Source organism: Oryctolagus cuniculus, chromosome 17 (assembly GCF_964237555.1).
Source record: "Oryctolagus cuniculus chromosome 17, mOryCun1.1, whole genome shotgun sequence".
Lineage (NCBI taxonomy): Eukaryota > Metazoa > Chordata > Mammalia > Lagomorpha > Leporidae > Oryctolagus > Oryctolagus cuniculus.
In genome coordinates, this window is record NC_091448.1 from 11,292,388 (window position 1) to 11,314,069 (window position 21,682).

The 21,682-nt window shown below is 52.4% G+C and overlaps 1 protein-coding gene across 5 annotated transcripts in view; it reads right to left on the reverse strand.

The window, feature by feature from the left end:
* The window catches only part of ARSG (arylsulfatase G), a 132,127-nt gene that overhangs the window by 50,418 nt on the left and 60,027 nt on the right, over window positions 1-21,682 (reverse strand). For 4 of the 5 annotated variants that reach the window (XR_007911558.2, XM_051825880.2, XM_070060404.1 and 1 more), the window contains exons 3-6: window positions 9,801-9,988; window positions 5,977-6,024; window positions 3,513-3,624; window positions 977-1,114 (exon numbers count right to left, since the gene is read on the reverse strand). Coding sequence is in view for 4 of the 5 variants with exons in the window: in XM_051825880.2 (XP_051681840.2) it covers window positions 977-1,114; window positions 3,513-3,624; window positions 5,977-6,024; window positions 9,801-9,988 (486 nt within the window). In the remaining variant the exon portion in view is untranslated. The remainder of the gene's footprint in view (window positions 1-976; window positions 1,115-3,512; window positions 3,625-5,976; window positions 6,025-9,800; window positions 9,989-21,682) is intronic. The other variant, XM_051825882.2, reaches the window with a different exon arrangement.

Genomic DNA, 21,682 nt, shown 5'->3' on the forward strand with positions numbered 1-21,682 from the left:
AGTGGAATCCCTGGGACCTGGGACTGTGATCTGCTGTAGTAAAAGGGACTCTGCAGACTGGATTACGTTAAGGATCTTGAGCCATGGAGATTATCCCATTCTCCTGCAGTCCCAGGTGACCTTGTATTCTGAGCTTCGATCATTGCTTACAGCCCTAAAAGGTGGTGTTTTCGTTCTTCTTCTTTTTCTTACTATTTGTTGGACTCTTTACTTAGTGTAGGGTTAATCTTATGAGTATGAAGTAAATTGAAAGTAGATCATGGTAAAAATTGAGAGAGCATTAGGAGAGGAAGGAGGAGGAAGGGTGGGGGCGTGGGCGGGAGGGAGTGTAGCATGGGAAGTATCACTGTGTTCCTAAACCTGTATACGTGGAATTTGTATGCCTTAAATAAAAAGTTTAAAATAACAACAACAATAATAAAAAGGCAGGCGTCCTTAGAAGAGGGAGCCAGGAGATCCAATGACAGAAGATGAAATGGCACAACAGTAGCAGAGATTAGAATGAGGCAGTCACAAGCCACGGAGATTCCACCCCCAGAAGCAAACAGCCTTGCTGTGGTGGGGACCCCATGGTTTCAGTCCCCTAAGACTCACTGTACACGTGCGGCCTCCAGGTCTACAGGGGAGTAAGTCACTGCCGTTTTCACCACGAAACTGGCAGTGGTTTGTCCCAGCAGCAGCAGGCAACTAATCCACCCTGTCAGCTGACACGTTCTACAGATGCCCCGAGTGCCCCAAATACAGCGGGCAGGTGCTAACCTCAGGAGCCTGTGTCTTGTGGGAGGGGACAGAATGGTAACCACCGTGCAGGGAGCAAGATCAAAGCCGGCCGCGGGGAAGCCCTCAGGGACACCGCGGAGCTTCTAACCCAGCACTGGGGGTCTTACAGAAGACTCGCAGGCATCCGTCTTGGCTGGGCAACGAAACTCCGCCACAGCGTGCGTAGAAGGGTGCGCAGCAGCAGGGGGCTCCATACCTTGCGTGCTGGATGAACTGGGTCGCTTTCTCCGCGTACTTCTGGGCAAGGCTGCTCAGGTTCACGGGCTGCTCCACGATGTTGAGGTTTTCGTAGAGAGGAAGGGCCAGGTCCGAGTAGCAGTCTCTCTTGAGCCTGCTGTGTGGGGAGCAGAGAGAGCAGAGTGCCCATCTCCATGAGCCGTGTCATGGCGGGGCAGAGCAAAAGGTCATGAAGCGATTCACACGACACTGGCAGAGTGGCCCCAAGGATCTGCCACTTGGTCACTTCCTCCAAGAGTGAAACCATCATAGCTTCCTTCCATTCCCTTTGAATAGATGACTGTTCTCCTCCAACAAGCCAGCCACAAAGACCCCAGAGCAAGGCGTATTATTACTCCCATTTTGCAGAGAGAGAAACTGAGGTCTAAACAGGCTGAATTATTTCAAGCAGAGTCCAGTAGCCAGTTGTGAGCCCACCACTGGCTGTCCGCACTGCCCGACCGCCTGACAGCCTCCTGCGTCATGTGTAATGTTTGACATTTTCCCAAGCCAACAGCAGACAACTTCATGTCACATGAAGTTTGGCAACTGGACAGAATATATAAGAATTTAATTTTAAGCCATGTCTGGAGATGTTGGGGAAATCTTAGCAATTGAGAAAAAAGGGGTGGAGTCAAACCAATAGCATGTCCTGGAAACCACCAGCCCAGCCCTGGTCTGACGGGCTGAAGTGAACCTGCCACAGGGTTGAGTAACTCCTGGGCTCATGCTCTCGGCAAGTTTCCTAAGCAATCAGAACTTCAGTTTCCTTATCTAGATCATGGGGTTCCCCACACCCTGTTTTCAGGGGCGCCCAGAGATCTAAAGGAGCCACAAAATGGCTAGAGCTCTGCATCTTGCTTGGCGTGCTCGGGCTCTGCAGTGGCCACAGAGAGCCAGGAGAGAAGCTGAGAGCCACCGAGAGAGAAGCGGGTAGCAGGAGCCCTCTCGGGCAGGCAGTCCCAGGACCTTTAGGGTACACTGCCCTGTAGTTCAGGGAAGAACTTGGGAAGACACAGAAACTCCCTGCCACACCTGTGCACACACACACACACCCATCCCATGATAACAGCTTAAACAAAAGGTCAGACTGGGTAGGTAACTGGCCAAGGATCACAATTTTTAAAGAAAGAAAGAAATAAGGGTTATCAACCCACCAGGCATCATCTCACTAATTTGCATTTCTGTTGAATGCATCAGCTTTTCACCATCATTGACACCCTCCTTTCGCTCCCCTTCTTTTTTTCCTATTTGATTTGAACATGCAGTTAAAAGAAGCTGGCTGGTGTGTCACTCCTTCCCACAGCCAGGATTACAGGTGTGAGTCTCAGGTCACAGTTGCTCAGGAGGGCGGTGACATGCTCCCGGGCCTTACCCTGCACCGTGTAAAGTGCAGGCGAATCCCTGGGCGTCCTGTTAAACCGCAGACCCGAGAGCGGGGCCTGAATTCCTGCATCTCCAGGTGACAGCCAGGATGCTAGTCCAACGACCACACTTTGAGAAGCAAAGATACAGAAGCAGATTGGAATCTCCACTCCTACCCTTACCAGTTCCCATGTGACTTGGGCAAAGCAAGCTTCTTTGCCTGTAAAATCAGGTCAATACCTGCTTCCCACAGTGGATTACAGATAAACCTAGGGAGTGCCTAGAATGTTACAATTTCTCAACAAACAGCCCTCATTACACTAACCATGGTGTTATTAATGAGCCAGCTGAGATTCACTTTCCCAAGTGGCCCAGACACCTGTGGCCTTCAACATAACCTCGGTGCCCTGTGTGCGCCAGAGCAGTACATGGCTCGTGGTGTTCATCACCGAGCCAGGCCTGGTGTCTTTTTCTACCACAGAGGTATCATATGCTTTTTACAGAGTACTTGGGTACTTCAATGAAAAAGAAGAAAACGAAAACTCTTAGCCCCACCAAGCAGAGTGAGCCCCTATTAACATTTTGGCCTCTCAGAGTCTCTCTCCAGAGGTAATTAAGATCATACTGTTGTTGGCTTGTTTCCTGCTTTTTACACTTGCCATTATATCCTGAACGTTTTCCCATTTCATTGAATATGTTTAAAAACATCCTGTTTAGCACCTGCACGGCATTCCACTGTCAGAGCGCTGGCTGGCTTGTCCCTGGGAAAGCAGCTCAAAAGCAGCCCGTGCTCTCTCTCACTCCCCCAGCTCCCTCCCTATGTGCAGTGTCTGTGGTCCCGGAGCACCATCAGCAGGCACAGGAGGAGGGAGAGACTCTGCTGAGCGAGTCTTTGGCAGCACAGGGTTCTCCCCAGCTGGGCTAATCGATCCAAAACTGGAAAATTGCATCAGAAGAAGTCTGTGGACTTCATCTTTGCTAAAAGCTTTCTTGCATTCTGTGCAAACCAGGCCTTTAAATGGGCACTGGGCACACAATCTTATCTGCGGCCTTAACCGTCCCATCTGCATCTTCCACTGGTTTCCTGTGGACCACAGCTTTAACACTTCACATTGTTCTCACGCCATAGCCAATGGGTTGGCTGACATTACCTGGATGGCCCATCCCGCTGTGGACACGCTGGACAAGGAGGGTAGTTGTAGCCTGGGCTGTCAGTACAGCCCATGTCATGGCTGTATGGGATTCCAAAATAGTAATCAAAACCTGGAAAAGAAACAACTGGTGAGCATCCCCCACTTGGCTGCTGTGCCACATGCCTGCCTTCTTACACTCAAGACAAAAATTTAATTTCCTTTGATTTAATATTGCAGTGCTATGGAGTATGTAATTAAAAGAGGATTTGATTAATATTCTTTTGTAGTATGCAAAGAAAATCACTTTGTTGGGTTCTGGCTATAAGATTAGATCTGCAAAACATCTTGCAATGTTTCCAAGGAAGTAGAGAGAATAAGTGGACACCTAACAATCTTGGTGAAATTATGGACATGATCAATTAATATCTGGTGAAAATCTGCTGTGTGCATGGCACTCTAAGGGATAAAAGAATAAAGTCTGCCCTTCAGAGACTTTCCATTTGAAGGGAAAATGAAATCCACATGCGTGTAGATTAAGCTGCAGGAGATGGACAGATGAACCAACCAATCAGATAAACGCAGTGGGATGAGTTGGAAGCGGGAATCTCAAGATACTCCTTGAAAGACAGGGCATTTCAGCTGGGACTTAGAAGGTTGGCAAGTTCAGGTTCAGGGTGGTGGGATGGAGATGAGACAAGGCAGCATGTGAGTGCTGAGACCTGCACACCTTGTGTCAAGGTTGCCCCAATATCCTCCCTCAGCCTTTCTCTTTTCCAGCCCAAGCTTTCATCCAAAGGATACAGGTACACATGCAACTAGCATGCACAAATTCTCCCACAGGAAGCTTTTCTCAATCACCAGAGAGCTTACTTACGTTCCTAGGGGTAGACAGGACTTGAATCTCCCAAGCACCTGTTATTTATCAGTGGCCTCAAGATCTAAGTCAGTGAGAAGGGGGAGTGGCACCTTCGGCTTCATCTCCTGCCCTCCCTCCATAGGCTTGCTCCATAAGCACTTTTCCCAGACTAACCAAGGCACCTTGCAGTCTCCAGGTGCCTCACACTTGGAGGCCTCAAGGGCTTCACCTGGAACTCCCTGCTCTGTGTCTCCACAGGTGACACTGCATCGGTATTCCTGTCCTAGTTCTAGGGTCAAGTTTCCTGTAGGATTTCCCACTCCTCACCACACCCTGCTAGCCCCCCTCCTCCATTCCACTTCTAGTCCCAGTACAGCCCATGGATTCCCCATCAGCCTGGGTGACACGGGTCCTCTCCATCAGCCATGCACTCTTTGAATTAGGACATTAGGTCTTTGTCAACCCAATATGCTTTGTCTACAGAATGGCTAGTAGTTATTGTTATGATTATTGTACTGGCAAAAAAACCAAGACCAAAAAGCCACCCAACATGTCCCAGCTAACTTGACCTGTACAAACAGATGTGGACACCCCACAGCATTGAAATGTGGCTGTACTTGGTGTCAGGCTGAGTCTAGACGAGGGGTAGCACACTGTTTCTGTGAAGGACCAGAAACAGGAGCTAATGTTGTGGCACAGCAGATTAAGCTACTGCCTGTAACACCCGCATCTGGTTCAAGTCTCAGCTGCTCCACTTCTGATCCAGCTGCCTGCTAATGCCCCTGAGAAAGCAGCAGAAGAGCGTCCAAGTAGTTGAGCTCCTGCCAACCATGTGGGATAAAAGGATGGAGTTCCAGGCTCCTGGCTTCAGCCTGGCCCATCTCCAGTCATCATCACGGCCATTTGGGGAGTGAACCAGCAGGTGAAAGCACTCTCGCTCTCTCTCGCTCTCTCTGGATGTGGGTGTGGGTGTGTGCCTTATTTTCCCTCTGTTGGTCTTCCTTTCAAATAAATAAATAATCTTAAGAGAAAATTCATGAATTTCCACATGAAATGAAAAGTCAGAGAGAGCGAGCAAGGGCACAAATCGCAACCTTGACAACCCATCGATAATTCGCCGAATTGGATGTTTGCAGAATGCGTCATTCAGCAAATTGATTTTCAGAAAACTGGCTCTGACAGCCTGTCCTTGGCCTATACCCCAAAGCCAGAGGAGGAGAGGCCTGTGGCAGTGAAAGGCTGTAGGCAGCAGGCAAGAGGCAGCACCTCTCATCTGGGTCCAAGGCCAGGGTCCTTGCAAACTCATGAAACAACTGTCACTTCTTACTGCATAGGCCAGGTCTGGACCTCAGGAGGACCCAACGTTCCCTGAAGCACAATGAACTGGGATACAGCAAGGAAACTCATGGGCCTGCGACAGGAAAGCCGCCGGGGCAGAGAGGCACCAAGGAGGGGGGACAGGGAAGGCACCAGCAAGCAGGTGCATTGCAAATACACTGAGACCCTGCTATGCCCTAAGGAAGGAGGGATTTCCCCCAGGGCAGGTGGCTCACGTGTTCATGGAGACCTTTCAACAGGGAGCCTCATTTTCTGTTTCCCAAGTAATATCCCCCCAAGAATTCTTACCACGGAAGTTGGGGTGATAAGAGCCATGGTGTCCAAGATGCCATTTGCCTGTAGAAAAACCAGAGAGGGAAGTTCAGGGGATCCCCATGGAGGCACCCAGATGCCTGGAGGGGCCGATCTCACACTCAGCTCTCCACAGACTTGGCCCTTGACTGAGGACCAGTCCAGAGAGGCTGCAGATGCATGGCAGAAGCCATGCTTAGCTCTCTGGATCCAGGAGGGCATCCACAGAGAGACAGAAAGCCAGCAGGGATGACTCAGGACCCATGTAGGAAAGCACACAGTGAAAGGGGAAGACAGACCATCGCCAGGAGCTGAGAAGGCAGCAGGCTGAGCTTCCGCCTCTCAAAGAGGGTCCAGCAGTCCCATGCAGTCTGCTGTCCCCCGACTCTGCCTCCGCACCCTGGGTGGCTCAGCACGCAGGTGCACCTGCACATCATCTCAGAAATACCCGGTTCCCATCTGGCTTCATTGCCTTTCTCTCTGGTCAACGTCAGCAGCCCTCCCAGGCTGGACGACAGCCTGCTTCTCACTGCAGCGTCAGCACCAAGCCACCTACGGGGCAGCAAATGAGAAAAGTCAACCACCTGCTGCTGCCCGCACTGCAAGTGCATTCGGTCAGAGGAAGAACTGGGCAGAACTCCGACAAGGTCAGAACGCTCTGACCTGCTCAATCCACTCTGAGGACCAAGCCCAATAACAAGGGGGCACAGAAATGAATGGGCTACAAAGGTCCAAACAGCAGCAGCCTTCAGTAACATAACAGAGAAATTAACTGGCAGCTACGGGAATACAGCTGAGTGAGTTATCAATCAAACCCCACTGGCTGCCTTCTAGGGACAACTGCAGGTAGCAAAGCTTGACAGTGAATCCAGATAAAGGAGCTATGGGGGCCCATTACCCACTTCCTGCAATGGCTCTGCACATTTGAAAAGGAAATTTAGTACAAAAAATTAATGGAAATGGATGAAGTACATGGAATGCTTGGATTATTCCATGGAAATCTAAACATTATGGAAACTATAATGTATGTATTATTTAAGCATTATGTGCAATGCTTGGATTTCGCATTACATGGAAATAAAATAATGTGAAAGAAAAGCAGCAGGGCCACGTGTTATAGATGCAACCAGATAAGAACACATCACTGGGCCCAGATTAGCAGCAGTGTGCACAACAGCTGCTACAGCATGGTTATGAGGTTGGATGGTGACTACCCCCCAAATGCCCTATGGACCCCCAAACTTTGTTAACTAAGAGGGTAGAAACAAACTAATTACGGTGTCTGCAGCTGGGGCCTTCAGGTGGTGACTGGATTGGGTCAGCAGGGTAGAGACTGCAAGATTAACTCCTGGTGGTTCCGAGAGCTCACAATTGGACACATGTGTCCTCTGTCATTTGCCACGTGATACTCTGGGCCACCTCGGAACTTTGACAGCAAGAAGCCATCTTGTGAGCAAAACAGATCTCTCTTTCCTTCCTAAGTAGCTTATCTCCGGTGTTCTGTTGCAGTCATGAAAAGCTGACCGAAGCAGATGGGTTTTTAATTTTCCCTACCAGAGCGCTATAGTTCATGATTTCGGAAAGCGGATGTGCTTGAATATCCCACCCGGGACATGCAAAAGGTGGCATGAACAGTAGAGTGGGTGGCAGCTCAACAGCCCACCTGTAACCAGTTGCTTCCTTGGAGTTTAACGGCAGGAAGTGAGAAGGCCAAGGCCAGTTCAGGGAGAGCCTAGCCTCTCTCGCAGCAGCACAAGGTTTTGGAATCGGGCAGCCCTGGGACCAAGCCCTCCTAGCTATGAGGATTAAATGGACACACTAAACAGGTCCGGCAGGGAGAGTCAGCCCACAATGCAGTCCTGGTATTGATGCTGATAACATAATTGTGCCTCAGGGCATGCCGAGAAAGGGATTGTTAAAGAGAGGAAGGTGGGACCTTAATTGGTGACCTCTGACCAATGAGGGCCTGCCCTTCCAGAAAAGAGAACGCTACGCTCCAGTTCGAACTATGCTGCGGTTCGAACGTGTCTAAAGGATGCCAGGAGAAAATGGAGTCAACACAGAGGTGCCAGCCCTCAGTGTGGGTACAGCAACCTCCCGCAGGTGAACACAGCTCAGGGCAGAGAGGAGGCACCGACAGGAGCCCCTCCTGTCCCCTGTAGTTGGCACACCATCTCATTCTGGGAATCCCACTGGACTCAGCTCTTTTGAGAGTCAACCTAACGAGCAGCCTGAGAATGCTGCTGGGGCTGCTGGCTGCTACTGGCCCCTGGAGGGGAGGCTGGCATGGAAGCAAAGCCCAAGGGCACAGCTGGGGCCAGACACACCTGTCTAGACCCGGCCTCCACCCACCCCAGGCCAGGCAACACGCAACAGGTCTCTCCATTGCTCTGAAACTGTTTTCTCATCTCTACAACGGGTAAATACCCATCATCCCCTGATAAAAATAAACAGACCAGCGCCTGGCACCTCATAGTGAGCAGTCGGACTGGTTGGTCCCGGTGGGAACTGAGGGTGCAAAATGCTTGCTTCCAGCAAGGTCAAAAGTGCCTGCCCCACTCCTTGGGAGCTTCCAGTCTTATCACGAGAACAGCAAGGGAGCGGGATTCCACCCTTCTGAGCTGTTTACTGTGAAAACAACTTACCTATCCTATCCCTGGGATAGCATTTTTGTTATTTAGTCTGAGCAAGCCAGACAGAGCAAATAAGATCACAGTTCAGGTCTTCTGAAGGGTTTTGTTCCCACCTTGTTACTGACTGTCAAGTTTATTTTGTTCACTCTTCCCCAAAATTGTGCTTAAAAACCCCATTTCCACCAGCCCCTTTGGGTTTTGCCTCTCCAGGAGCCTCCTTCCCGGCCACTTGGCCAGGAGGTCTCTGACTTGAATAAATCTTGCTTTTCTCTCTGCCTTGTCCACTCGGAAAGTCGTCTCCCCTGTGAGACAAAGAACTGAGATGATCTCTCCGCCGCCGCTGCTTCACCTGGTAACACAACGAAGAGCATTTAACCAGTGAAACGCTAACAAACCAAGTCGCTGGACAGCGTGGCAGGTGCTGCTGGCTCCTTCCCACGTTCCGAAGTCCTCACTCACTCGGCTGGCAGAATTCTGCTTTTATCCACTGTGCCCAAGGCCACGTCGGCCATTCTAATCCTGCTCCAGTTTCCCAGCCTTCCTTGCGGCGGGGTGGCCACGTGACCCAGCTCCAGCCAGGAAGATTGAAGCCAGTTCAAGATCAAGCGCTGGGGTTGGGTGACAGCTGAGAAAAGACTGGCTTCCCCCTTAAAAGTGGACAAGCGCGGCCGGCACCACCCGCCTCTCTCTCTTTTTTTTTTTTTTTTTTTTTTTTTTTTTTTGAGGCGAGGGCACGGAAGCCACCATCCTGCCACCATGAGGCAACAAGCGAGAGGAGAAACACCAGCGTGCAAAGATGGCGGAGCAGGCGTGGAGACAGTGCCCGGCTCCCCACGGGCTCTCTCAGAAGCTGACGTAAAGAAAACAACCACGTACTGAGGAAAACAGTTGCGTGTATGTCTTAACCCCCTGTAGGAGCCACCAGTTCCTCAAAGCTCAAAGCACAGTTCCAGTGCTGGAAACCAACGAGGCTTGGGGCAGTGGGGCTCTGCGCACGCGCGGCGGCCACCGTGGGCAGCGTGGCGGGCTTGGGTGGAGCTCTGCGCACGCGCGGCGGCCACCGTGGGCAGCGTGGCGGGCTTGGGTGGAGCTCTGCGCACGCGCGGCGGCCACCGTGGGCAGCATGGCGGGCTTGGGTGGAGCTCTGCGCACGCGCGGCGGGCACCGTGGGCTGCGTGGCGGGCTTACCTATCATCCCGGTGACGTATCCCGCCTGCTGCAGCACCTCGGCCAAGGTGGTCTCGTTGAGTGGAAGGCCCCCGACAGAACTGACCGCAAAGTTGTGCGTGACTCCATTGCGGAGGCCGAGCCTGCCGGTGAGCAGGGAGGCTCTGGAGGGCGAGCAGGTGGAGGCCGCTGCGTGAAAATCCACAAACCTGCGCAGGAAGGAGAGTGATGGGGACCCCGCCAACCGCAAGAAGCCAGGGCCCGAGGAACGGGGGTTCACGCTCTGGTCCCGGCCCTGGCGGGGTTTTGGGGGATGAACCTCATTTTGTAAACTAGCCCTCAAGAGTCGTGCTAAGAGAAAACCGTATCCTATGAGAACACCTTTCCCAGCTGTTACCCACTGAGAGGGCTTGGGAGCGTTGACACACGGAGCACACCTAACCCCGATTTGCTGTAATCACCGTTTTGCAACAAACAGAATCAGAGCGCTCTGAGGAAGCAGTGAATTCCAGGTTTGGGGCAGGGGAAGTTCAAGGGGGGGTCAGGGACATCCTGTTGCGCCAGAGAACCAGCTCGGAGGGGCTGCCGCCAGCCAGATCGGAGACAAGTTGGGCATCACAAGAGTAGTTGTTTGGGGGTGGGAAGGCAGGTATGGGGGGGAAGAACCGCTGTGTCCCTAAAGCTGTACCAATGAAATTTGTATTTATTAAAAGCTTTCTTTAAAAAAGAATAACTGCTAACACTGATTATCTGCCTCCAATAAACAAAAATCGATGAGTCCATACACACAACCAAAAAAGCCACTTGCAGCGTGAGCATTTGGCCTAGTTGTCAAGATGCCAGGTAGGATGCCCACATCCCAACCAGAGCACCTGGGAGAGAGTCTTGCCTCCAACTCCTGTGCCCAGCTTCCTGCGAGGGCTGACCTTAGGAAGCAGAGTGATAGCTGTAGTGACTGGATTCCTGGAACCTGGCTCACATCGGAACTGAGTTCCTAGCTCCCAACTTCAACCCCCAACCCCAACCCCACCCCCACCCCTAGGCCGTTATGGGCATTGGGGAGGGAACTGTTTGATGGGATCTTGCTCTCACAAACTGTCTTTTGAATAAATTAAACATAATTTTAAAAATAAAACACTTTTTAAAAAAGATTTATTTATTTGAATGGCAGAGTTACAGAGAGGTAAAGACAGATCCTTCATCTGCTGGTTCACTCCCCAAATGGGCACAACAACCAGAGCTAGGTCAGGCTGAAGCCAAGAGCCAGGGGCTTCTTTCGGGTCTCCCAGTGGGCGCAGGGGCCCAAGCACTTGGGCCGTCTTCTGCTGCTTTCCCAGGCGCATTTAGCAGGGAGCTGGATTAGAAGTGGAACACCGGAACCCAAACTGGCGCACATATGTGAAGCCAGCAGGCCGGGGCTTTAACACACTGTGCCACAGCACCAGCCCCAAAACACTTTAAAAAGAAAAACAAAACAAAACTAATTTTCCACAATTAAAGGAGAACACCATACAACGAACGCCCTACCCTGAACATTAGAGAATTAAACATTTTCCCTGGCATTCAAACAGCCCCATTGCCACTGCCAGGAGCTGAAGGTAAGCACTCCTTGTATAGAAGATTGGCAGCGAGCACACGAGGAAGTGACAGCAGGCTCAGGAAGTCACCACTGCTGCGCCACTTCCCCCACATAACCGATGACCGGAGAGCGTGTTGGGAAAGGGTGACATAGTGTCACCCTCGGGCCACTCACAAATGGGACAGAGCTGGTGACCAACAGCTTACAAAATGTAGTGCCCCTAATAACCGGCTCCCTGACCTTGCATGTCTCCTGATGAGATGCAAGATGAAATTTATAAAATCAAGGATTCTTGCCAAAAACATTTAACCTGAATCTAATCAAAACCTCTGGGCCCAATTTCCAGGTTACAGGAAACACAGCTAATGGGAGAACAAATTAAATAACAAGGAAATAATTTCTAAACCAGTACCGAGACATCTCCTAGGCTCTGCAAAAAGGCAAAACCATGGGGAAGAATCAGGTCAGGACTGAGTCATGAAAGGAAGCTAAAGCAGCAAAGCCCAATGTAACCCATCACGTTTCATTGGACCCCAGTTCAAACAAACAACACATGTGAAGGATCTTAAGCTGATGTGGTAGAAGATGGTCGGGAAGCATGGTTGTCACCTGGGCATAACACGGTATTGTGGGCATAGGGAAAGGTCATGTGACTGCCGTATGTATAAGGCCAAGGTGTTGACATCCTCATGATTCAAAGAACCAAATCTTAATTTGTGTGTTGTATTTGACACATTTAATTTTTAAAGGGCCTTAAAAGTGTGGAGGTCTGGAGTCTTGAACAGGGCAGTGACACAGGGGATGTCTCGGGGCCGTGCTGGGGGCAAGGGAGGAGCAAAGCATCGCTGGGGGCAGACTGTGGGGAGCTTTGCAGGCAAGCTCAGCATTGCACCATGCCGGAGGAAGGAACACCTGAGAGCAAGGAGGACCAGGGGCTGGCCCACAGCGGAGGGGGCAGAGTGGGAGACTTCGAAGAGCCTCCTCCTGAATGCTACCCACAGCCTCTCCCTGGCCACCAGGTCCACCTGTAGACTGAAACCCTCTGAGTTTTGAATGCTTGCCTACCCCTCAGAGACGCCGCATGGAGCTACCAACAGCAAGCGGGACAGAGTCCCTGCCCTTCACCGTCACCTTGACATCTGCAGAGAATATGGTCTGGAAGGCAGTGAGGTCTGCAGAGCAAGAGTGGGTTCTTTCCTTTTCTTTCTCCTTCCCTTCCCCTCCCCCTTCTCCCTTCTCTTTCCTTTCCCTGTCACCAAAAAGGTGAGCCTCAAGCTTGAAGACCATAGGGCAAAACCTTAAAAATCATAGAGACTAATTAGTATATGACTCAACAGTTCCTGTCTTAGGAAGAACCCAAAGAGACCTGAAATCAGCTGCTAAAATACTAGTAACACACACATGTTCACAGCAGCACGGTTCACCATAGCCAATCGTCCACCAAGAGAGGTAGACCCACACGCTGGAATACTACTGAGCAGGAAGACGTAAGTGCCAATGTGTGCCACACACGCATTGATCCTTGACATCACTATGAGTGAAACAAGCCGCATACAAAAGGCCACGGATCATGATTCCATTTGTACGAAGCGTCCACAACAGGCAATTTCACCGAGACAGAAGCAAATGGACGGATGCCAGGGGCCGGAGGGAGGGCAATCGGTGACAACTTAAGGGGTGGGATTTTATTGTGGGGGAATGAGAGTGTTTTGTAACTCCATAGAGGTGAGGGTTGCACAACAGGAGGAGTGAGTGAGTGTACTAAATGCTGCTGAATTGTTAATGACTAACAGTTTGAAACAGTTAATTTTATGTTCTATAAATGCCACCTCAATTAAAAAAAAAAAAAAAGGAAATCTTCCAGAGTAAGAGGAAAAAGCCCAAAGAGAACTCTGAGAAGGGGACCAAAGTGCATGAAGCTGAGACCTTCTGATGAGAATTTATTTCTAACTAAGAGGGTCCTTCACCATCTCACTCACTTATTCTCCAAATATTTACTGAGCAGCCACCATGACCAGGGACAAGGCCTGTGACAAAGGTTAGGGAAACAAAGAAATTGTCCCCGTCCTCAATGATGCAAGTCCTACAAGGTCATGTCTGTTCCAGCCACTCGCTTAGCATGAGCCCTGGATGTGGCATTTCACGTTTAATCCTGACAGCAGCCCTGGGATGTAGGATTGCGTGCAAATGAGGAAACTGAGGCACTGGGCAGTTACAGAGCCTGCTGCACACTGCTGGAAGGCCCCCCCGGTGGGGGGCAGGCACTTTTCTGCAGCCCCAGGTCCTGGCTATGGCGCCACATGGCCAGCTACCCAAGGACACTTGTTCAGACTCAGGCCTGTCCCATCCAGTTCTCACGTGTGTGCCATCCAACCACACTGGCTCCTCTAGGAAGTCTGGAAGCTGGTCTCAACAGTCGAAGGGAAGGGAAGGGGCAGACTCAGCCCCTCCACAGCTGGTCTTGGGGTGAGAACTCCACGAGTAGAGTAGAGATGAAAACATGCCCACAGCGCTGTGGCGTAGCGGGTAAAGCCATGGCCTGCAGTGGTGGCATCCCATATGGGTACCGGTTCAAGACCTGGCTGCTCCACTTCTGATCCAGCTCTCTGCTAAGGCCTGGGAAAGCAGTAGAAGATGTTCCAGGTCCTTGGGCCCCTGCACCCACGTGGGAGACCTGGAGGAAGTTCCTGGCTCCTGGCTTCGGATTGGCGCAGCTCCGGGCATTGCAGCCATCTGGGGAGTGAACCAGTGGATGGAAGACCTTTCTCTCTGTCTGTCTATCTGTCTCTCTCTCTCTCTCTCTGGAATTCTGTCTTTCAAATAAAAATAAATAAATCTTAAAAAAGAGAGAGAAAATGTGCCCAGTCCCTGGGGCCCTGTGTAAAGGAGGGAGAAGTGAGCATGGACATGGGCACGGGAAGAGACCAGAGCGTCACAGACACACACCGACACACCTGTATACCATGCACACGCAGGCACACACGTCTCCAAATGCAGCCCGCCGTGACCTGAGGGTGCTACTGCATAGGCACTGGAAGGCTCCTAGAGTAAGGGGGTAAAGTACCGGCTTCGTCTATCGGGGAAGCCGAGGAGCCCCCTGCCTCCCAAACCTTCAGGGGAAAAAGCAGGTGATCACGCACCTGCATGCTCTCCTAGGAGGCCTGCGGGAAACAGGAGGCTGTGCCCGCCCTCCGCAGGAGTCCTAAGCAGGTTTGAAGAATGCCAGCCACTGGAAAGAGGAGTCCGGCTTAGCTTTCTCCTAGCCACCAGGCACCATTCAGAGTGGCGACCGCTCAGCCAGCTCCCTCCCGCAAAGTCTCCTCCTCCTCCTCCTCCTCCTCCTCCTCTTCCTCCTCCTCCGCTGTCCAGGACACCTGTCTTCACCATCCATGGCCGCCCCACAGCAACCCCTCGACTTCCTTCCTGCCCCACCCCCCAGCCCCCTTTCACTCCACGTCCCCTCACAGCCTCTGGGAAGACAGAGACAGTCCCTGGCCTGAAAGCTGCTGATCCCCAAATGTGTGCTTCCAGTGCACACTGGGTATGGCAGAGACCACCTGCACGCCCCTCTCTCCAGGATATCGCTCTGGGTCCCTCTGTACAGCAACCCAGGGCTGCCGCACTGTCTCCACCTCCCAGCCCTGCTCCCAGCTGCACCATTCACGGCCCATCTCACCAGAGAGGCGGGGGCCTGCCTGGACTCCTCACCCTCACTCACTCCTCCCAGCAAAGGCGTCACCAAGTTCTACCGGTCCTGCCCCCGCCAAAGAGCTCCCAGATCTGTGCCAACTGTCCGCTGCCCACTGTCAGTGCCCCATGGCGGTCCACAGGAGTTGCAGTCAAGGTTACTACAAGAGCCTGATCTTCCTAATACCCCACATCATCTCCACGTTAGTGCAAATATCTTCCTGGAATGCAGATCTGATCACACCAATCCCCTCCGCCTGCCCCTGGGGCTCACCGGCTGCCTCTGACCTCTCCACGCCGCAGGCTCCGGCACGCCCTGCCTCTGTGCCTTTGCCCAAGCTGTGACCCCCTGGAAAGGCTTTTCCTTACCATCCTACCTCACACTGACTAACAAGTCCCAGCTGCCTTCAAGAACTGGTTCAAGTGTTCCCAATGGCTGATCTGTTCCCCGACGGTCCCCCCGCCCCACCTATCTGCAGTACTCCCCGCCCCGTGCCTGTGCCTGTGCCCCCTTCTCCATGTAATTTCACTCACATACCCTGTTGCAAGTCCCTTAGCATGGAACCATAATTCTTTGTCTTCACCTTGAGGGCAGGTTAACAGTGCCTCCCACGGAGAGCGGGGGCACCTGTGTTCCTTTCCCTTGAATCTGGGCAGGTGCTGTGACCAACAGAACACTGTGGAAGCAGTGACCCTGTACCACGTGCTGGGCTCCGGCCTTACAAGACCCAGTTTCCACTTCCTCCCTTGAAACACTTGGGGAGCCGCCGCCATCTAAGAAGCAGGACTACCCTGAGGTCACCTTGCTGGACGAGTCACCTGTGAGCTTTCTGGCCAATGACCCCAGCAGGGGCCATTGCTGGCAACATGGCAGCCAGGTGGGCAAGGACATCTCAGACCTCCCCGCCTGCCCACGGGCGACCTTTGTCAACAGAATGCCGAAAGGGAAAAATTGCTCAACCAGGAGGTGCCTGGCCTGATGATGATAAAATCAGGAGCTTTGGCTGTTGTTTTGAGCTAAGTTGGGAGATAACTCGTTGCTCAGCAATATGCAACCAGAGCGGTGTCTGTCTGCCTGTCTCAGTAGATAATACTCAGTTCACTAGGAAGTCCCCAGGCTCCCGAGTGTGTGCCGAGTGATGAAGCCCCTGTCTTCTCTGTTTCTATGCAACATAACACAGACCCGGGCCTCAGCCTCTGACACCATTTCTCAGGGTGGCAACCGGCAAAGAAGGGACGCAACGGGGAGCAGCGAGATGGCACTGGGAGATCCCAGCTCTGCCCATCTGGACACCTGGCGTGGCTCGGGAGTCTCTGCAGGAGGCAGGCTGGGTGATGCTCCCGTGACAGAATGAGGGCAGGGAAGGCGTGTGCACCAGCACGCACCGCAGGCTTTGCACAGGCACAGTGAGGCCCTCCCACCAGAGCCTCAGGGACATCCAGGGCTTGTGGCTCCAGCCCACACCCCTCCGGCCCTTCAGTCCTGCCCCAGGGCTGGGAGATGTCCTTGTTGCATTCCTTTCCTTGGGCCTGGGGCACAGGTGTCTTTCAAAGCATCCCCAGCAGACACGCACACAGGGACGGAACCCCTGGGACAAAATCCAGAGCTGTGGATACTGATGGGGCACGCAGCCACTATCCTTAGAATTCCAAACCCAGTGCCATCCGTGGTTCGCATCTTTGCTCCCCAAACAACCATTCACCGTTCCCCACGTCCTGTTCTCTTCCTCCCGAGAAGGAATGACAAGGATCTTTCCCAGCTCACACTCTCAAATGGCCCTTACAATAATTCTTATTACTCTCCCGTGGTTGCTTACCAGCCACTATACTCTGGGCACTCTTCCAAGCACTTCACATACATTAAGTCATCAGCAGCTGTTGCCCGTGGATGGATTCTGGTTTGAATTTGAAGTTCTGCATACTCTGGCCCAAGTTTATTGGTGTCATCTCTTCATCCCCCCCACAGCAGGACCACGTGTACAATTTGTAGGCCCAATGCAAAGCAGACACAGAGTGTTCAAAAATCACCAAGCATTTCAAGATGGCAATGGCAGGGCATTACACAAAGCGCCCAGTCCTTCTAAGTGCCGGGCTCTGTGCAGCTGCTGGGCCAGACACCCCGAACGCAAGCTCTGCACGACAGCATCGACCACAGCGTAAACCCCAGGCAGGGGCTGCTGCTGTGGCATAGTGGGCTAAAGCCTCCGCCTGTGGCACCAGCATCCCATATGGGCGCCGGTTCTAGTCCCGGCTGCTCCTCTTCCAACCCAGCTCTCTGCTGCTATGGCCTGGGAAAGCAGCAGAAGATGGCCCAAGTGCTTGGGCCCCAGTACCCACGTGGGAGACCTGGAGGAAGCTCTTGGCTCCTGGCTTCGGATTGGCCCAGCTCCAACCATTCAGCCAACTGGAAAGTGAACCAGTGGATGGAAGAACTTTCTCTCTCTCTCTCTCTCTCCTGTAATTCTACCTCTCTACTCCTCAAATAAATTTTTAAAAAATCTTAAAAAATAATAATAAAAAAAAAAAAACAGGCAAACTCTCAGCCCTGGGCTCCCCAGAACAAGGGGAGAAATGCCTGTTGGCCTCAGGGCCCCAGGCTTTGCTTCCTTTGCCAGTCTCTACAAGTTTATCTGATCTTCTTTAAATATTTCCCTGCATACCTGTTCCTCCCCTACCTCAGTAAACACCACCACCTCCCACCCTGTTGCTCAACTCAGAGTCTTTGTTGTTCCTCCTCCTCCTCCCTGTCCACAGCCCTGCTGCTGGTGTGTCCTATCAACCCTACTTCCAAACCCACCCTCCCCTCTCCACCCACCTGCTAATGTCCTAGTCTAGGTGTCTGTCATCATGCACCCAGGCCACTGCCAGTGTCTCTGCATTGTGTCCCCCCGGGCCACCACGTTGCAGAACCCCAGTGGGTCCAGTGGCACCATAGTCTAGAGACGAACAGAATATGGCATGGCCAGCTATAGGGGGCAGCCTGGCTCTCTTCTTCTATTCCTGCCCCCAACTGTCCTTTTGTCCATTTTCCATGGGGCAGCCAAAGTAACTTCAAAAGCGTTCATCTTAGCCAGCTGATACTAGTCCCCATCTGGACACCCTTTGGTGGATCCTCAGTGCAATCAAACGAGATCAGAAGTCACTGCATGATCCAACCTTCACCGGAGCTTCCCGCAGGATAAGCCCAAGTCCTCAGTGTTCTGAGATGCGTTCTTCTCGGCCACTAGAGCGGGGAATTCCTACCCCAGCTCTGCCTGTGCCCTGAACAAATCCTCGGTAAGCAATCCCCTGAGTGCCACCCAATGCGGAGGGAGCTCTCGGGGTGGGATGCCACGCAACCCAGCTGGAGCCCCAGGCTGGCCACCTCCACTGCCAGGAGCCTCAGTGGTGGTCTTGGAAAGGGGCACAAACATCATCTGTTCCCACGGGTGATATGACACTGGAAGGATGGGGACTTTCCGCCCTGGAGATCTGGACCCCATGTGACGTCAGCCCCATGTTCCCTGAAGCTCGCTCTCCAAGCTTGAGTGGAACTTTCTAGAACAGCCCAAGCCTATTCCCGCCTCAGGCCCTTTCTGTGTCCGGGCTGTTCTGTTCCGGTCTCCACAAGGCTGGCCCCTTCACATTTCTCCTCTTAGGGGAGGTCATGCCACCCAGTGACTCCTACAGCATCACTGACCGCTGTTGTCCCAAGGCTGTCTGAACTTGCTCATGATTTTGTCCCCTTACTTGCTGCCCAAGGCCCTCATCTAGAACGGAGCTCCCCAAGAACACCTGTGTGTCTGCCAGCTCCCGCCACGTCCCCATGGTCTGGCTCTAGACCTGGGGGAAGGCCATTTCCCCACATCAGCGGCAGCTAGAGTCCTGCCTGCTACCTGCTGACACCTGCTTCAGTGGGTCTGGTGGGACCGCCATGGCCCGCACTGACCCCAGCTTGCTCAACAGGGCTCTGAAGCCACCAAGACTCAGATTTCCCCAGCAGCTGGACTCACAGACATGAAGACGTCAGAGGCCACTCCTCCCTTTGCTCATCGTCCTGCCTCCCAACACACACATGCACGTTATCTGCCATCTCACCTGGGAGCCACTGGGGAGCTGCAAGGAAGAAAGCACCACCTTCATCAACACACACTCAGCAAACTGTCACCAGTGCAGACAAGAAGATTCATCCTGGCCGGCGCCGCGGCTCACTAGGCTAATCCTCCGCCTGCGGCGCCGGCACACCAGGTTCTAGTCCCGGTCGGGGCGCCGGATTCTGTCCCGGTTGCTCCTCTTCCAGGCCAGCTCTCTGCTGTGGCCCGGGAGGGCAGTGGAGGATGGCCCAAGTGCTTGGGTCCCTGCACCCCATGGGAGACCAGGAGGAAGCACCTGGCTCCTGGCTTCGGAATGGTGCAGCGCTGGCCGTAGCGGCCATTAGGGGAGTGAACCAATGGAAGGAAGACCTTTCTCTCTGTCTCTCTCTCACTGTCTATAACTCTACCTGTCAAATAAAATTTTAAAAAATTAAAAAAAAAGAAGATTCCTCCTATCAAAGGAATATAAAGAATGTTCTATGGAAGGCAGAATGATAGGAATTTTAAAAATTAATTTATTTAGTCAAGAAGCAGAGTGACAGAGACAGAGAGATCTTCCATCTGCTTGTTCACCCCCCAGATTGCCACGTTAGCTGGAATTGAGCTGATTGGAAGCCAGGAGCCAGGAGCTTCCTCCAAGCCTCCCATATGGGTGCAGGGGCCCAGGCATTTGGGTCATCTTCTACTGCTTTCTCATACCACAAGCAGAAAACTGGATTGGAAGAGGAGCAGCCAGTACTCAAACCAGCACTCACATGAGATGCTGGCACTGCAGGTGGAGGCTTAGCCTACTAAGCCCACAGCACTGGCCCCAATGATAGGAATTTTAAAAGCACGGACAAACAAACCTGGGTTCAAGTCTGGCCCTAATTCCCTCTAGTATGAGACTATCTAACTTAGTCTGAGTATCAGTATCTTCATCTGCAAAGTGGGCATGAGCAGACCTTTCTCTCCAGGTTATTTGAAGGTTTCAATGAGATAGTACTCAAAAGGCAATCAGCAGTATTTTTGTTTTAAGATTTATTTTTTATTTACTTGAAAGGCAGAGTTACAGAAAGATGAGAGAGAGATAGAGAGATAGGATCTTCTATCAGTTGGTTCATTCCCCCAAAGGCTCCAACAGACAGGACTGGGCCAGACCAAAGCCAGGAGCCCAGGGCTTCTTCCAGGTCTCCCACGTGGATGACAGGGCCTAAGCACTTGGGCCATCGTCTGCTGCTTTCCCAGGCACATCAGCAGAGAGCTAGATTAGAAGTAGGGCATCAGGGTCTCAAACCGGCACCCATGTGGGATGCCGGCGCCGCAGGTAGTGGCTTAAGCTGCTAACCACAATGCTGGCCCCAGAGTATGTTTTTAAAATTCAGGGTAATCAATGTGATTACTGTCATCACTGGCTAACCATGGAGAAAGAACATTCCGTCCAGTGGGGGGTGCAATAATTAAGTAGAGCATGAATGGATCAGAGCACTTGGCTGCTGCTGGTACTACTCTTGTATCAAGTTCACTGTCACATGTGTGACACAAATCACCCCAGACTCAACAAGCACAGAACAAACTCAGTGTCTTCCCTCCAAAAGCCCGTGCCTCCCCTGTCCTGGTTAACCAGGCTGAAAACCGAAGCTTTATCTTTGAGTCTCTCTGCCACTTCCTGCCTCCTTCAGCTCCTCGTTCTCAACGATGTCTCTGTTCACCTGAATCCCTCTCTCTGACACATGCTAGCACACCGATGGGTCATGCCACCCCGTCCCCAAGTCCTCAGTGACCTGCCTCTGCCTAGCCCCATAACCCAGCCTAGTCCGGCTCATGCTACCTGTTCAGCCAGCCTCCCGAGCCTTTGCCACTTGCTGTGGGCTGGATGGTATCCCTCCAGGAGATACACCGAAGTCCTCATATTTGAACATAGGGCCATTGCAGATGTAATTATTGAGCTCATCCTGGAAGAGAGTGGGTCGTTAGCCACTGTCACTGATGTCCTTATAAGGAGAAGACAGAGACACGGGGGGGGGGGGGGGGGAGGGACTGCCATGGCACACGGAGGGAAGGGAATGGCCACGTGAAGACAGAGGTGGAGACTGAAGTGAAGATGCCACAGGCCAAGCAACACCCCGGCTGGAAGAAGAAGGAAGACACTTGCTCACAGCCTTTCTATGTCTCCCACATGGATTCACCCGGCGATACCCGCGCACTGCCTGGAGCACCCATCACTGGTGTTTCCCTGCCGGGCATCCACTCGTTCTCTACCCACCCCTTTCATGCAACTCATGTGGGGCTGATGCCTGCTCCACGCTGGCAACCACCCACCCCGATGCCAACCCGGGACTCAGCAGTGAGCACAACCTCCTCCACGTTGGGCCCCAGGGCCCAGGACCCCAGACTCAAGCAGGACCATACAGAAGCCAGACCTGGAATTTTCTGAACTAGACAGTGAGACATAGCTTTCATTTTCCCCACCATAAAGTGTAAGCCAAGGGCCCCTTCTTCCACCCCATGGAAGAACTTGTGAGAAGGGCCAACTGGCCAGAAGCACAGCCACAGCACAGGGGCCTCTAGGGTTCGGTCCATGA